The 17,418-nt window shown below is 34.6% G+C and overlaps 1 protein-coding gene across 1 annotated transcript in view; it reads left to right on the plus strand.

Moving 5' to 3' along the window:
• BBS9 (Bardet-Biedl syndrome 9) overlaps positions 1-17,418 on the plus strand; it is a 282,925-nt gene that overhangs the window by 41,125 nt on the left and 224,382 nt on the right. The window contains exons 10-12 of the mRNA XM_071429624.1: positions 11,180-11,361; positions 14,621-14,697; positions 16,842-16,895. Of these exons, the coding sequence (XP_071285725.1) occupies positions 11,180-11,361; positions 14,621-14,697; positions 16,842-16,895 (313 nt within the window). The remainder of the gene's footprint in view (positions 1-11,179; positions 11,362-14,620; positions 14,698-16,841; positions 16,896-17,418) is intronic.

Raw genomic sequence — 17,418 nt, forward strand, 5'->3', positions numbered from 1 at the left:
GAATTTAGTTAGTAATACCCAAAAGAAAAAATTTAGAGCCACTGTAGTGAGGCAGAGATTTGTGAGTTTGTGTTTGGGATAAGTCACCTGTTCTGAATATGGCAAATTGTGATTTAATTTCCCAAATTTGTGAACCCATTATTTCAAAACTTGTGGTTTTTATATAGAGTCAGTTGTGCATAATGTTGTGCTGTGCAGGGCCAGGAGTTGGACTCAGTGATCCTTGTGGGTCCCTTCCAACTCAGCATGTTCTGTGATTCTCTAGTCCTTGTCTGTAGGTAGTTGGATGCTTTGCATATGCAGTGTCTCTTGTTTTTAGGAGCTACATCTGGGAATTAGAATACAGAAACCAATTTTATTTTGTGATCATTTTTATCTACCTCTATATCTGTGAGCGAGACTGTTCTTCATGGAAGAAAGATTCTTGAAAAGAATAAACCCCGTAATGATGCATGTGCCATGTAAACTGTGAGGTTGCTTTTATTACCTGGGGTTGACAGGTATGGACAAGTTGATGAAAGTAGCTAGAATATTTGCTTTCACTTTCATTTATTTGATAGATAAATATCATTTACTTGGTAGTGGAACAGCGTGTTTTCTGAAGTGGAAATACAAAGAAGTCTGGAAAGGTTTTTTTATGCCAAAGTAATTTATTACCTCCGAAGAATTAGAATTTCTGAGTTTCTTAAAATATTAGATTTCTAGCACTGAAACTTTTAGCTTGAGTTCAGCTAGTAAATAGATTTTCATTATTTGAGATGGGGGAAAAAATAGATTTTCTTTTTTAAACAAATGTAACTGTTGAAAAGTCAGGAAATAGAGTAGACTTTATATGGTCAAGATGACAAGCGGGGTTACTTAGCAAGCTTTATCCACACTTCAGCTCTTTATGAACTTCAAGTCTGTCTAGGTTTATTTGGAACAGTCATCCTATAAATATATCATGGGGTCCCACAGAATCACCACTGATTCTGTTTTGCTCAGTTTGCAATCAGGAAGTGATTTCTGTCTGCAAATTGCCAGTACTGCTTCTCCAAGTATGATCACCGTAGTCTTGACTTTTGGGGTCATGCCTGAACTCCTAACATTGGTACATGAACCATGAGCCCATTATGACTGTGTCAGGTAGTAATAGATTCATCAGCCATCTCTTGAAACCAGCTACCCATAGGCTATTGGTGGTAATTTTCTGACATATGCAGTTCTGTATTTGATTTTGCTGAATTAGAGGCCAAAATTTATTACTTTAAGGTTGCATTATGTAGGCTGAGATGCAGGAGATCCTGCAGTTTACTGAATCACTGAAAAATTACTGATTTAAGTTGCTATAGTAGTGTCCAATTTTCTTACTACTTATAAGACAACATAAAGTGAATCATTTAGAATCTAGTACATCTAGAATTTGTAACATTGTTCTTGTATGAGTCTCTCCCCTTGCATAAATAATAAAGAAGCAGAGAGTTTGACTAATGAAGGGACTGAAATTTAATTTTCTGTGTAATCATGTTAATAAGTGTTTGAATATTGAACTGTCCCACGTGGTGCTGATAGCCATGACTACTGGACTTTCTCTCAGGATATCCCCACTTGTGTTACAGTTACGAATGTGCATTGCAAAAGAGTATTTTACAATATTTTAACATACAAGTTAGTTTTAAAGACAGTGACTTCTTAATAGTTTCTTGATGTGTACTGAGTTACCATTTTACTCCAACTCTACTAAAAATCATTCACTAAAATGATGAGTACCTGCAGGAAGATTCCAAGTGCTTTAACCCTGGGTGTGAAAGAATATGTGAGGAAGGCTTGGGTGGGTTTTATGACTTAGTACCTTACTGTGTGTTACAATACTCTGTTCCTATCCTGTCTCTCCCCATCAGTCTGCAGCTTGACTGCAAGGCTGAGGATTTTTGGTGACTAAGACAGAGATTGTTCCTACACCACCTCCAACACACTTGAAGCATAGGCCAATGGACATGTGGTGCTGCACTTCAGGGTTGCCCATTTTGCATTTCTAAGGGGAACACTCTGCTGAAGGAGATATTGTGTTTATTGCATTTAAAACTAAACCTATCTTTCCCACAACACCAAACAATAAAGAGTGTTACAGTTAATGCAGTGAATAGAGAGAATAATACTTTTTCCTTTTTGAAAAATATTTAATACAATGCTCTCTTGGGATTTTCTGATTTATTAGTATTTCATAGTATTAGAATGGTTGGTAAGAAATGTGTGGTTTGTATACTTACTGGTCTAATGAGGTTTAAAGTCCCTGTAGGGTGCTGTTCACTGGCTTCATAGAACAAGACTTGTGTGTATGAGTAATAGCTTGAGCCTGACATAGTTAACTTGAGCCTGACATAGTTAACTTTCTTGCAACTTCATGGCACTTTATCTGAATAAAATTGTATAAAAAGTCTGTAATTCAGCAACCTGTCTCCTTAAAGAAGAGAACATAAACAAGGGTTTAAATTCTTTGTTTTGACTCAGGATTAATTTCCAGATTTGAACTCATATGTAGCCCAACAGACTGATGAGTTTAATTTAAATAAGTTAGGTGAATCAAAAAATTGGAGTTCAAAATTCTGGTGTATAGTCATTGGTTGATAATGTGCTTTTATGAAATTTTAGCATCCAGTATTTAAAAAAAAATATTAAAATCTGCCATCAGTTTGTTAGTGAGAAAGTATTGGCCTGGTCCAAATATGAACTTGAAATTAAAACTTTTTTTTGGCACAGAACTGTAGTATGTTGGGTGGTTGGATGAATGTACTTTATGTAGCTGGGCTCTCCAAACAGTAGAAAGGCAACAGGAATTACAGGAATTGAATTTAACTGGAAAAAACATGGAGAAATATTGTAGTTGAATTAATTCTATAAGGTGTGAAAGTGCAACCACATATATGGTAATACTGGGTGGAGTCAAAATAAAACTCCCCTCATTGAATTTTTTAGCTATCCAGGTGCTTGAAAATACTTTGTTCTTCATTCCAGCCCATCTGTTATTCCTTATTATAACTGACATCACCACAGCTACCACAACTGTTAAAGGATCACTGTATAAAAATGGCAAAAATTACATATAAACCCAGCAAAACTTAGCACTTATTACACAGTTTTATGGAAAGAAAACTGCAGGAATCAAACTTTATAGTTTGTTGAAAGATTTTCCCTTTCTGTGTAGTAGTACTGTAATAGAGGCAATGCCAGTTATGACGTACAGTATGAACTGTTCAGTTTTATACATGTATATATATAAATTTTTATTTGAGTGTTCTGTAAGAATGTTGCCTGATCTGAGAAATTAAATGCAGAGATTTCTAGAATCTTTCTACTTAAACATAATTGCATTTTAAAGAAATATTTTTAAGGGGAAAAAAAAGATTACATCTGTTTTTCTCATCGCTGATCTGCCACTAGATTTTTGAGAGATGGCAATAGAAAATACAACTCTTTTCAAAGATCTTTTGAAGAGATAAATTTAATATGTGTATCCTAGCTGCAAAATATGAATGTGATTGTATTTCTTTTACTTTAGTAGGATTCTAATCCTGAAAATGACACAGATGTGCCACATACTATATCCAGCATATACTGTGATTTTCTAGCAAGCCAGCTTCAAATGGTGTTTACTCTATGATGATAAGCACATGCCCATATTGCCAGCTCTCCTAATTTTATTGCATGTCACTTATTTGCTTTTTCAAAAATCCTACTTTTTACACTCATATGATTTTGTAAGTGTTTCAACTTTAGAATAGCACTGAAAATATTGCTACCTTCATGGTTCTACAGAAAACCTTAAAAGTGGAAATTCTCAAGAATAAGAAGGCAAGTAACTCCCCTCTAGTATTTTAAATAAGGTCCTTGTGTTTAAACAAATACCATGGGGGTGTTTTTGGCTAGCCCATTATTTGTGTGTGCCAGTTGTTGTGACAGAGTGGACTATAAATTGTATCAGGTTCTGAACTCTCAGTCTTGGAGCTGGTTATTGAGCAGCGCATTGGAATTTATGGATGTATTCTGACGCTCTACCCATGAAAGTGCCGAATGTCTTGTTTGAAAAACAGTTTTATGAAGAGTTTCAGTCTGTTGATTTGAATGTCTTGATTATTATGCTAATAACCTGAAAGACTTTTTTTGTACAAGGAGGAGCACATGGGACATTTATGTCAAGCTGTGGAACTGAGAGGCAGCAAGTAATGCAAAGTGCTAGAGATGCTTTGAAAAAACAGTTTTGTTCTTTACCAGACAGGGTGAGGATACAATTATAAATATTGTTAAAACTAATAGTAGAAAGTGTACACACTTTTGCCTTACTGAAATGCTGGTGAATTTTGAAACTTGCAAGCAACTGTGAAGACAAAGAGATGTAAACTAATTTGAGTGTTTTAAAAGTTCTTCAAGCAGTTCTTCAAGCTTTCAGAATAAATCTGCTTTAAAGACACATTATGGTTATTCTTGTTCACCTCTTTATAATCTGTGCGTGGTCTAATTTTCCTTGTGTACCTCCCAGTATTATCTTACAGGAAGCCAACCATTAGGAATATACTTTATCTAAAATGATAAACTTAACTGGAGTGTAGATTTTATCAGTGAATCTCCTTGCCTCTCTTTTATTTTGGAAGCACAGATCCCAGGGGCCTCTCCAGCTTACCTGTAGCGATATGAACGCTAACCTCTACCTGGAAGTGGGAGAAGAGAAGGCTTAGAGGAAGGATAAATGTTGAGGCTCTCCATATCATAAATTCACAATGGCATAGCTGTTAGTAGAGCCCTTGAAAGCTGTTATATACTTGTCTGTCTGTGAGGGAGCTTGGGCTTGAAACAGATTGTAGGTTTCACATGAAAAAAGTGCAAATGCAGAAATACACTCTAAGAGAGAATGAAGCATGGAGATGTTTAAATGTGTCACAGCTGGCGTTAATTTTTTTTCTTGTTGCTAATGCTGATATTGTCACAGAGAAATCACAATGCAATTTCTCTTGTTTCTTGTTATTTAGAGCTCTGACATATAGGCTGCACTCTTACTAAAGTAATCCAGTTTGCTTGTCAGTCCTCACGTTCATTTTCAATTCTCCTAATGCCACTAAGTGTCTTAGATATGGAACTGTGATACTGAGAAATGCAATGTGTAAATTATGAATTTTTCCTTGAATACATTATACTTCAGTGCTCTTTATATTTTTTTGCTTAAAGCAAGAACATATATATCTGGAGGCCTCTGTCACCACTCTGAATGTTATGTTTTTATTCTGTTTGGTGATAAATACTAATTTTACTTTAAAACTGCATTTTGGATATCTATCTGCTGTAATTTTTAAATAAAACTTTTGTTAGATCTGAAATAGTTTTGATTTTATATTTAAAACAAGAAACAAAGTTAGTAATCCTTCAGATAAAATTCTGCATTTTGTATGCAGCTTGTAGCATGAGCTTAAATTTCATGCCTAGTCTGCCTGTATTAGTGTGTGGTGTGTGTGTTCCCTGCCTGGAGGGACCAGAAGGTTGTCTCATGCAGGGATGTGTGTCCCAGGGTATTTACTGTTAAATATTAGCCTGGTAAGATTGTCTTGTGCCAAGGAGATAACTGTTAAGCTGTTACAGTGACCCTGGTAAAAAAACCCCGCACCTTATAACCCCGCTTCGCATAATGTGACGTGGTAGCGCTCAGGGCTCACCTGTATGACAGCTCTGCTGCCCCGCAGGTGGCAGTAGTGCTCTGGCAGAAAGGACCCCCGACCCAAACTCCTGGGAGTAGTGCTTGCTTTTAACTTGGCAGTAAAAGTAAAAACAGTCAATTTCCTTTTCTTCTTCTTTATTTTTTCTTCTTTTATTCTTTTTTGTTTTGTTTGATGGAAAATGCTTTTTATTTGGTTGCTGGGCGGCATTTTAGGCAGAGTCTTTTTCAAAGAGAAAACTACGCAAGGAGGACTACAAAAGCTAAAGCCTGGTGAAAGTTTGTCCTGGTGCTGGCTGCTTTGTTGTTTTGCTGTGTAGTGGTGCCATGTAAAGCTGCTTGTGGAGATGTCTTCACTCACAAGTAGGGAACAAAAGTACCCATATAGGACCTGAAAGGTGGAGAATTCTTCAGCCATTTAAAATGGTCACATTCAGGTTTTACTCAGGTCTGGGCCTCTGCATTTCAGTGTTTATAAGAGGGGATAAATGTTGACATGTTGTTCTAGTAATAACTTCCCTTTTAAAACTGCTTTTGCATTGGTTATCAAGATGAAATCATGTTTCATTTCCCTCTTCTTCTTGCATGCACTTTATAATTTTTTAAACTAGTTTAGTATCTGGTATTCTTTTAAGTTCAGCCATCCTAAGGTAACATACAAATGGGAAAGATGAAGGATGCTTTTCTGTAAAGCAGTCCCTTTATGTTATTTAATATAATTACATATTGTTAAATAATTATATTTGAGCACTATGTTTGCATTATTTGTTTGTGTGTCCTCTGCAGAGTGTGCAAAGCATGCTAAATATATAATATAAAGACTTTAAAAAAAATTTAATTTTTAATATTAATTAGGTTGTCTGTTTTCATGTGTAATAGCAGCATGGGGAAGGCTCACACATGTAAGTATTACTTCTAATGTAAGTTGAACCAAAATTTTTTAACTGAGGAAAGCATTTTAAAGAAGCCTGAGAGTGCTCTAGAGATGTGCAGGACTGTTGGGTATCAGCAGTAGCTTGCATTGAGTCACACTCGATGTATTTTGAATATTCAGCTGTGGGCATACTTGAGATTTTGGAGTGTGTGTTTAATAAAAGTTAGATGGACTTTTCACTTTTATTCCCATTAGTTCATGTTAGAAAATTCTTATAGTTAGTTATTCCTAGTGTGATCTTCCATTAGTATCTTTTACAGATACTTCATGTAGTTATGCCTTAAAATGATACTGAAATGGTAGTGAACTTAGAATAATTTAGGTTTTCAAAAGCACTAAACTAAAAAGTGCTATTGAGATATGCTCTTGCCTAAAATTACCTCAAAGGGTGATAAAATGAGGAGAGAAATGGATTCAAAATGCTTGAGCACAATTCCAGGAATTAGTTTCCTAGTTTAGTAGTTTTTAAATAATACATTGTCAATAAGGAACAGAAAGTAGTATTGTAGAGAATCTTGTTTTCTAAAATGGTTAGTTTGAGTAATAGCAATTAAGGCCACTTCTGAAATTGAAGTAGAAATTTTATGAGCTAATATAAATAATTAAAGCTGCAAATGGTGTCAATAACCAGACCTTGTCCTAAGAGTTGTCCAAAGCTTAGCATGTGTCATTCAAGTAAAACAGAACTACTGATTCAACCTCTAAATCAATTGTTTGAGTGATCAGTTTGGTATTATATAACTGGAAACATGCAAAGCATTTTAATTTCTTCAAGAACTATGTTATGAGCAATTTGTTTAGTAAGAAAAGACCTACAAAAAGCATATGCCATTATTATTACCCAGAATCCAATAAAAGATAGTTTTTCAAATTATTACCATATGTGTGTAGGAGTTGCTTTGTACTGTAAAGTTATTTTAGATATCAGAATAATTTGTTTTATACTTTGAGTTCCTCACTGTTAAAATGTCCCCTTAGATTTACTATTACTCTGACTATTGTGTGATACATAGTAAAAAAAGAATAGCTTACAATAAAAGAAATTTAACAAGTACTAGAAATTCCAGATTGTATGCAAAATGTGCCAAATGAAGTAATGGTATTTGCAAGGATATTGTGTGAGAGCAGTAGCTGTGGGGAAAGTTCTATAAAACTGTTAAATATGCTTCCCCTCCCCCTGCTGTCCTTAACCACTGTTAAAAAAAGATTGAGAAAATAGTGCAATTTTGACTGGCTGACAAACATTCCAACAGAGAAATGAATGTATATTAAAAAAATATTAGAACTGCTTACCCATATTTTTCTTATTGTTTCTATTGATGTGCAAATTCATGGACCGCTTTTAATGAGGAAAGATTACTGAGAAAGGCTTTTTTATACTTAGGTATGTTTCATGTTGAACAATCTTCTTGGGACCCAGCAAAACACTAACTGAAGCAAAGGAAAATTGTAGTTTGTAATGCTGCTTTCTTAAACTAATGCTTTTGTCTCTGATAGTGTAGACGTCAAGGGTGTCATGACTATCAGAAAAGCTGGTTGAAATGAGTTCATTTTAAGGTGGAGCTTCTGAATGTGCATTCTGTAATGCTGACTCAGAAGTTAAGCCAGGCATAATTTACATAGGTAGATCACCTCATTAGTTTAAATGGATCTCATTTGACAGACTGATTAGCTGCAGATGACTGCCAGCTTAATTGTGTATAGGAAGGGCGGTACTTACAAACCACTTTTGAATGTATTATACCTTAGTAGTATATCATCAAAGATTTATTGCTGACTTTGTAGCGATATTTCTTCATGCCCTTTTGATTTACATTCAGATTCCTCATGGATCTTTCCTTATTAGATTAACAGATGCATACTTTTGGGAAAAAATGTTAAGATTGTCCAAAGCCGTTGCTGGATAATTCTAGAAATTGTCTTGTTTTCAGAAGTTTTCTTTATCCAGTTGTAGAAAAAGCTCCTGGTGCTGTTTCTCTTGTTTTGCCCCCCACCCCTTAAAAAAGTCATTATTTGCTATAATTTGATAGCAAAGAGTGGGGCAGTACATTTGGTAGCATGCACTGCCTCAACAATGCCGCAGTTTTAAAGACTTTGCTGCACCCCTGACCAATATGGCAAAGCTCCTTGCAAACATTTGGCAGATGGTGACAAAAATCCTGTACATTGGGTGTTATTTGGATGCTTGCTAAGGTTGTGTTGTGGTGCAAGTATTCATAATAGTCTGTCTCCTAGCATTTCTCATATTAGGGAACTCAGGTTTGTCCCAATGTATTTGTTTCATGTGCCATCCAGAGTTCTGTAAGCACAGGTTTGTGTTGTGCCAAGCTTTTTGGATATAAGAAAATTAGGATGGGCAGTTCTGCATGTAATTAAAAGAAGAGACCCATTCCTGAGCAAAGAAACCAACAACAAATATCCAAGTAGTGAGAGAAACTAGGACTCATGCGTAGTTTCAGTTCCTGCTGATAGTTTACAGTTTGTCAGAAAGTCCCTTTAGGATACAAGCCCCAAGCTCACAGGTCACAAAAAAGTAATGACATTCACAGGATGGCTGCTAGCACAGGTACTGGATATGTAAGTTGAAAATTAGTATAAATCTTCCACTTATTTTTCTTCAAATATTTGTTGTGTGAGTCTTGGCATCTCCAGCCTTATGGTGCTCACAAAGACAGCTTCCTGTTACCTTTTTGGTAGGGTGTGCTGAAAAGTTGCATGTTAAAAGTTGCAGTGGTAGATGGAAGCTTTTTTGTAGCAATAAGCAGTAGTCCCAAAAAAGAAGACTGTTTCTGTTTAAGATGAGCTTATATGGTAGATAAGAGGAACATTGTGTTTGAGGCCTTTGATGTGTGTTCTGTTCCAGAAGGCAGTTCAGATTTGCATATTCCAGCCTCAGTGAAGGGCTGACTGGAGGTACCTGCTGTCCAAAACACCCTCACAAGCAGTTTCCATACATTCATAATTCAACAAAGAGATTTATTTCTTTCACTGAGTAACAATTTCTTTCTGTAGAAAGAGAAAGCTTAAACTTACCTACAGCAATTCCTTTTTTGTATAGTGCCCAGTAGGGTCTTCATTCCTGTGCGCAGTTATGACTATACAGAGTTCAGATGATCTCAGTTACATCATAGTTTTTCCAGATTATTTGATTGCAGCTGTAGAACCACCATTGGGATTGTGGCAATAGTGTGCGACAAAAACACATTTTGAACAGTACAAGTGGACCATAAGTGGTCAAAATTAATCTGTGACATCTGTTGGCTTTTGTAATTACTATTACCAATGAAAATTTTGGATTAAGGTTTTCCATCTGTGTGTTCTGGAGCCATGCTACTAGACCGTGTAGGAAACCAGAGAGAATTCTATTTCTTTTACATAGCTATTTCTATTGTACTAGAGGAGGCCTTTGAAAGGTATCAATGTGTATAAGTTTAAAGAATTTTTGTTAATTCTATATGAATTATAGCTTGAACGCTTACATAAATTCAGTATTTTACAAGGGTTTGATTTGTGTGATAGTGAATTAGGCCTTCTTGTCCAAGTCACTTTTAATATCTAAGAATTAAATTTCATCTATCTTTGCTTTTTATGGCAGTTGTGTTTGATGCAAAGGCAGTGTCTGCTATAAGGTATTCTAAGGATGGAGTAAGAGCAAGTTACTGCCATGAATGTGTAATGCTGTGATTATGATTAGGCTTTTAATTTAATTAAAAGTAGGCATTTTTAAAAATAAAGTGAAACTTTATGCTCCTAGCATTTGGTGTTAACTTCTATGCTGGTTTTTACTGTTCAGTTTCTCTTCTGTTTGGATTAAGCTTCAAATTATGCAAAATGCGGGCAATAGTCCCTATTGTCTCATAGTTTCTTAAATACTTTCCTGAATCTTGCATTTACGTTGTACAGATCAGATAAGCAACACAAGTGAGATTTTTGTAGGAGCAATGAGGTACTTTTCCCTTGAGAGAAAAGAGACTATAGTGCAGCTAGTAAAACACTCACTGGTATTGATTCAGAGGAGTGTAAGGGGAATGCTCTCGATCTGTGTGGTTTCCTTTCAGATGCATACAGGAGGGAAGAGCCAGCCTGGGTTTGAAGCCAGCACAGTAGCTGCAATAGCAGCCAAAGAATTGGTTAGGGGAGCTATTAATACCATCAAAGCCCTAAAGCTGTCTTCTTTGTGAGCATCTTCCATCTGTTCATGATTTCTTCTAACCCCTCTTTTCCCTTCCCTTTTCCCTCCCCCAGATTCCTTTTCCTGCATACTAATCTAAATATTGCAACTTCAAAAGACTTAGATGAATAAATAGGTTACAACTGTCCAGTGTATTCAGCTTGTTTGTTCTGATCCTTTCCATTACCTCTTCTGATTGTACAGATTTACAGGTTCTGAGGGCCCTTTAGTCATTCTTTAGTCATTCAAATCCATTCTTAGGTATGATTGCACTAAGTGGGAGTAATATTAATGAAGATGTCTTAATTAAGGAATAAATATTATTATTAATGTTATTGCTTCTGTGATTCTTCCCAATTTCTTAGTAAGCTTTTTTTTTTTTTTTTTTGTGCAGAGACTTGAAGGGTGTTATAGTCACTCTGAGTGATGATGGGCATCTTCAATGTTCATACCTTGGAACTGATCCTTCACTCTTCCAGGCTCCTAAGGTTGACTCTAGGGAAATAAACTATGAAGAAATGAATGCTGAAATGAAAGAGCTTCAGAAAATCATCAGGGAGGCCACAAAAACACAAGGTATACTTCTTTCTTGTTCTATATTTTTACTTACCTTTATCTACCTGACTTTCTTTTTAGCATTTTAAAATATTTTAGTTTCAGACTTTACCCATAGTGACATTTCTGTAGAAAATTTAGTATTTAAGATTAAAAAAAAAGAAATCCTAGACAGTAAAGCCCTTGGATAAAGGGTTTTTTCTTTGTATTTTCATAATGGTGTTGTAAGGTTAAAGTTATTTACATAAGGTTGCAGATACTTCTCACTAGTGCAACGGTTCAGAATAAAAATTGATGGTGCAGGGACTACACAAAGGCAAGAAAACTTGAAGAATTTCAACAATCTGATGTAGTTAGGTTTCAGAGAGAATAAAAGTATTGCCAAATACATTTTATTAATACAAATGACTTTTTAAGTTATGAAATTAACAAAAAATGACTTTTTTAAAAGCAACTTTTCTGTTAGTCTGATATTCAAAAGCATATTTGTAGAACAGAATGACACATCTGATGATAATAAATTCTGGAATTTATATACATTGCTAATAACTTGAATTGATTTTATTCAAATAAGGGCACATAATTTCTACAGAGATCCCTCAAAGTTTATATTTTCATAACTGTGTTTTTGAACAGCCTGGCTTGTACAAGGAATAGGAAGCATGTGATTTTACAGGAAGCTATGGATAAATCTTCAACAAATAGAAAGAACAAATTAATTTTTTTTCCTTCACGATAGATAGCATGTTCTTAAATTGCATTAAAGAAAAAGTCATGGTTTTCTAGGTGAAAAAAAAAAAGAAAAACCTTGCAATTGAAATTCTTAGAAAAAAAAAAATTTATCTGCAAGCATGAGTTTGATTCTGCAATGCAAAGATTTCTTTATTTTGTAATTACATGTAACTCCATCCATTATCATGGTAGACTGACATATATCAAGATTTTAATTTTCTGAATCCAGTAATGTGTAATTTAAGCATATAGATGTGCATAAATTCCACTGATTTTTACCACAGTCCATCCTTATGGGTATCTGATAATTTTGTCTGTCTATCATAACTTAAGGAAAACAAAAATAACAAATCAACAAATTTGAAGGGAATCCACTTCAGCTTGTTAATTTCAACATGTTGTCTGGAAACTCTAAGAAGAGAGAAAGGAACTGTAGCTGTCCTTTTAAAATTTTGTAATAACTGTCATGAATGATAAATTTGCTATGAATATTTTTGATTTTTTCACCATTCTTTTTTCTTAAATTCCTTTTCTTCCTCAAATTGTCTAATCTGATCTAAGTGGTGTTTTCAGATGAGTTTTTGTGAGAAATGTCCTAATGCTCTTTTTTTGTGGAGAAATGTCCTAATGATGCTGTGCTTGAGTTTCTTTATCTGGATGTAAAACTTGTATGAGAACATTCTTATACAACAAAACATTTTACTTGTGAAGAATACCTGTCAATTTTGGATGTTTTGGCTTTTGTTTCATTTTGGCTTTTTTTTCTTAAAACTTCAGCATGAGCCTTGGTTGCTGTTAATTTACTCCTGAACACGGTCTTTAAAATGACCTGTTGAATTTCTTGTCTTTTGAATTCATGCTTGTGCAGTCAGAGCTTGTGTTGTTTTGAAAATATCTGCCCTTATATGGAAATAATTTTTCTTTGTTTCATTTTGACTTTCAAATGCGGAAGGTATTTAGAATTAGGTCATCGTGTTAAAAAACCTTAGGGTAGTTATTTCCATAAATGTCTTGTATTTCTGTCCAGTGCTGACCATTAAACTGTTGAACTTAAGCTGTTTTATACATTTAGAAGAATAAGGATTTACAGTATAAACTGATGAAATATTTAAAAATCTTAACTGTTATACTAACTTAAATCTAATGTTACTTGCATCAGTCTGGATGACATAAGTGATTAAACGTGTTTTGGCTCAGTTTAATTGTAACAAAAAGCTGATACTTACATGTAAACTTTGATTGTAATCTCTGTTATACTTCTAATAGAAAAATGACTGTATGACAGAGGTTGCAACATTGTTAGCTTGAAGAAGCAACCAGGAGAGAAATGGTTGAGAAGGGATAGAAAAAGAATGGACCATGCTGAGCTATGTGTAACTGGCAGGACCAGTTCTTTGCAATTGTGGCAGTATGAAACAGTCCTAAACTTCTTTTCTAGGTGGTGTTGGAGAAATGTGTTTAGGTTTTGCTTTTCTCTCTTGTAGTTAAAGGAGGCATTTCTCTCTGAGCACAAGAAAATGAATACTTATTTTCTGTCTTCATCAAAATCTTTCCCCTTGACCCCCTTGTTAGAAAGACATAATGTGCTGTCTACTACTTCTAGGTCATTTTCAGGACTCTGTGTGTAATAAAATTCTTGCAGCTTTCTGAATGTGCTCATGCTCTCAGTTATTCAATTAATATGTTAATCGCCCCTTTACATCAACTCTTTACTTGTTACTTTAGGAACTATATATTTCCTGTTCAGACTTTTAATTTTCCAATACATTTAGTATGTTAAAAAACAGAAACGCATTTCAGAAAAATGCAAATATCCTAGAGCTGTACTTCTGGACTCTTAAGAGGTTATGCAATTCCTCAAGGTTTTTCAGGATTTAATTTGTATAATTTTTTTTTGCGTGTGTAAATTGGCATAAGGTTTTGTATTATGGATTTTAGTGAGTTTGTAGCATTCTTTTGCCTTGTATGTTGATAGTCCTAGAAATAATCTGGTGACTTAATTTAGTCAAGCCACATGTAATGGTCTATACATAAAACTTTGATATACCTCATAATGCAGAGGAATTTGCTGAAGATTAGACTGTTAGACACAGAATCTTTCTTTGTTAAACATATTCACTATAAAATTATTTATATGGAAGTGCCATGAGATGTGTGGAGTTATTTTGGAGGTAGTTATTCATCGTATATTGGCATATGCATGTGAGGACAAAAGTTTAAAAATACCTTAAAAATACAGTCTCTGAAGATCATGGATATTAGGTGTAAAATCTTGTTATAGAATGCATCTAAATCCTTTTTCATACTTAAATCAGAAACCCAGAATGAGATCCAGGTATAGATTGTCTGTAGAAATCTAATGAAATTGTGACGCTTTTTTTGAAGTTTCCAAAATCATACACATTGCTATTTTTTTTCTTTACACTAGTAGGTGTAGAGGTCTAACTTTCAGACTTGATGCTGTTGAAATAGTATTGTTTTTAGGAATGTAGCTGAATGTTTCTTCAAGGATAACTGATTTGCTTTTGCTTTTTTCTTTTTCTTTAAGATATTTTGCCTGAATCTGAAAAACAGAGAGATGTAACTGTCACAGCAGAAGTTTCACCTGATTTGGATGAAGAATCTGTACGTACCTGTATAAAAAGGAAATGACTCCAAAAAACCCATTGATTTCATATGAGTAAATAAAGACTGATCATCCATAGCGATTACTATTTACATTTGTGTGACTGAGCTTCATGGCCCACAGTTTTCCATCAATTAGCACCCACTTTTATTAAAGATTTTAACTAGAATTATTAAAATTATTTATTTATATTCTGTCTGGGGACCTTTAGATCCTTGGCTGAGCAAACATAAGTGAACAGGAACTTAGGGTCTGGAATAACTTTGTAGTGGTGAGCAGTGGTAAATGTTGGGGGAAACAAAGTGTCACCCTTGGATCTTTCAAAGACAGAATACTCAAACTACTCAAGCTGCATTCTAGGAAATAATCTTTCTTCAACAAGCTATCGTTCAATATTCTTTGGTGTTGCAGCCTAATTACTTTATTCATGTTGTATACATATGTAGTTTACAAAAATTAGTCAAAGTGGGATTTGGAAGAGCTTGTACATAACATACTTGTACATACAAAGTACTTATTGCACTACAACATCTTTAATTATCCATTTCTGGCCACTAGTTTTGGCAAAACTGATTTTTCACAGCTACTTACTGTTTAAAAAATACTTAAGGATGTTTTTCTTTGATAAATGGACCTCTTTATAATGTGTGCTAGTGTCCTAGCACTTGTCTGTGGAAATAAGGACAGTGTGACCTGGTCTTGGCTAGCTGCAATAATCTGCTCACAACCCTTGGAACTGTTAGGTGCACAGAATGCTCTAATGCTGCTGTGCTCATTTGCTCAACCATCCAGAAACTGGTCTGTTTCATATGTGAGTAACTCAGTCTATCAATCAAACCACAGCTCTGAATCTTTATCTGCCCATATATCTTAGTTTCCTGTGTGGTCGGCTTTTCTGTGGGTTCTTTCAGTAGCTGCTTAGGAAGGAAAAATCTGATAAGATACTTTGTGGGGAAGGATCAATAAGCAAAAGTAGGAACAATTTTAGGCCTTCTGCAGTTACCTTGGGAGCTACAATTTCCAATGCTATTTCTGCACTTGTGAAAAGATTGAAATTGCTATCTGTGTGATAAAAGCAAAGAGGATATAGAGTATTAAAATTGTGTAGATAAGCAAGTGGAAGACCATTCTGTTATTTAATGCTACCTCCTGTGTGTGGCCTCTGATCCAGGAAATCCAGGTAACTTCTGAAAGCTGAATGTGGTAAGGTTCCATATCTTTATACCCCTGCTATTGTTTCAGAATCAACCACTGGTCACCAGAGAGCGTGACAAGCCTGTATGAGAGTATCTGTCTTTTTTTAGCTGAGAAATGTGCACAATGTACAAATGAAAGTCCTACTTCTGGAACCCAGAGAGTCTACCAGCTTTCTGACTTCTTACGAAGTTTGCAGAAGTGGCCCTTATTTTACTGTTTTTAATTTACTGTTTAATAATGAGAAAGTATAAGGTCAAATCAGTAATTTGGTATTTTAGCAGAAGTGAGGGAAGTGTTTCTTTATAATAGTTTAAATGGGAGCATTTTGTTCAACTGTAGTGACTGACCTGTTTCAAAATAAAATATAAACATAAAATAAGATTAAAATAGACCACAAGGTCAAGATAAATGTTGAAGTAGATGGAATTGCCTATTGAAATAGAAATTAGCAGGAGTATTGAAGTGCCTGCTAGAATTTTCTTTTGAAGTTTCAGGTATATTTCTGATTATAAAATAGTGTGTGATGATTTTATAGTAGATGCTATGTTGTGTATATAATATATTGACAGATTGGAAGTCACCTTTTCCTACTGAATAGCAGAAAGTATTTTCAGAATTTGAATAAATATACAGTAAAAAGTAGTGTGCCAATCAAAACAGCTTCAAATATTCTTATATACATCAGAGTGTATTAGTTTCTTATATATACTACATTCATGACCTTTTGCTATCCTTTTTGCAGGGAGTTTCAAACAGAGACTTCACATTTTCAGAAGGAACTCAGAAATGTGTTTTGTGTATTTTAATCTGTCATAGGAATGATAAGTCCTTTAATGTTAATTCTGTGTTTACCAAGTTGATGGTATGAAAGTAATATTGCTTTTATTGTGTTCACTTGTTCATGTGGAACATTGAATTTCATATATTTTTATTTTTTTCTCCACAGCAAGCCATTGAGAGTGAGGTAAAAACAGGGGCAGTGCCATCACTCACAGTAAAGGTACTGTGCCTAACTCAAACAGTAGCATTTGAATAGTGGTGGCAAATCATAACAAACCTGTTACTTTCTGTGTATTTCACTTAGAAAATGAAAATGAGAGAAGTTTGAAATACAATACATAGTTAATTTTTTTTCTCCTCAGTAAGACATGGTGTCATTCTAGCAAGCCTTCTGCTACAGTCAGAAAGTGACTGCAGTTTTAATTTTGATAGGCTTATCAGTAAGCCATCACAGAAACATTATTTAGATAGAATGAAGTAGTTTTTGAAGTCATGAGAATATTTTTTCCAATGGCAATAAAAGTTTGGTTACTCAACTGGGAAGTTTGTAATCTTCAGCTGCCTTTTTGGTTGTCAATTAACAGAAATAGACTTTCTTTTGTAAAAATACTTTCATAGCTTTAGCAATTTAAAAATGTAGGAAAACCTAATTAGAAAATTGCAGATCTTCATGACAGCTGGTTCCTGTAACTGATTGTAAAGAAAGTGTGTGTATGTGTGCACATGCATGTGCGTGCAAGAAT

The sequence above is a fragment of the Agelaius tricolor genome, unplaced genomic scaffold (assembly GCF_023055355.1).
Source record: "Agelaius tricolor isolate 1412-34295 unplaced genomic scaffold, bAgeTri1.0.p SCAF_6, whole genome shotgun sequence".
NCBI classification, from domain to species: Eukaryota; Metazoa; Chordata; class Aves; order Passeriformes; family Icteridae; genus Agelaius; species Agelaius tricolor.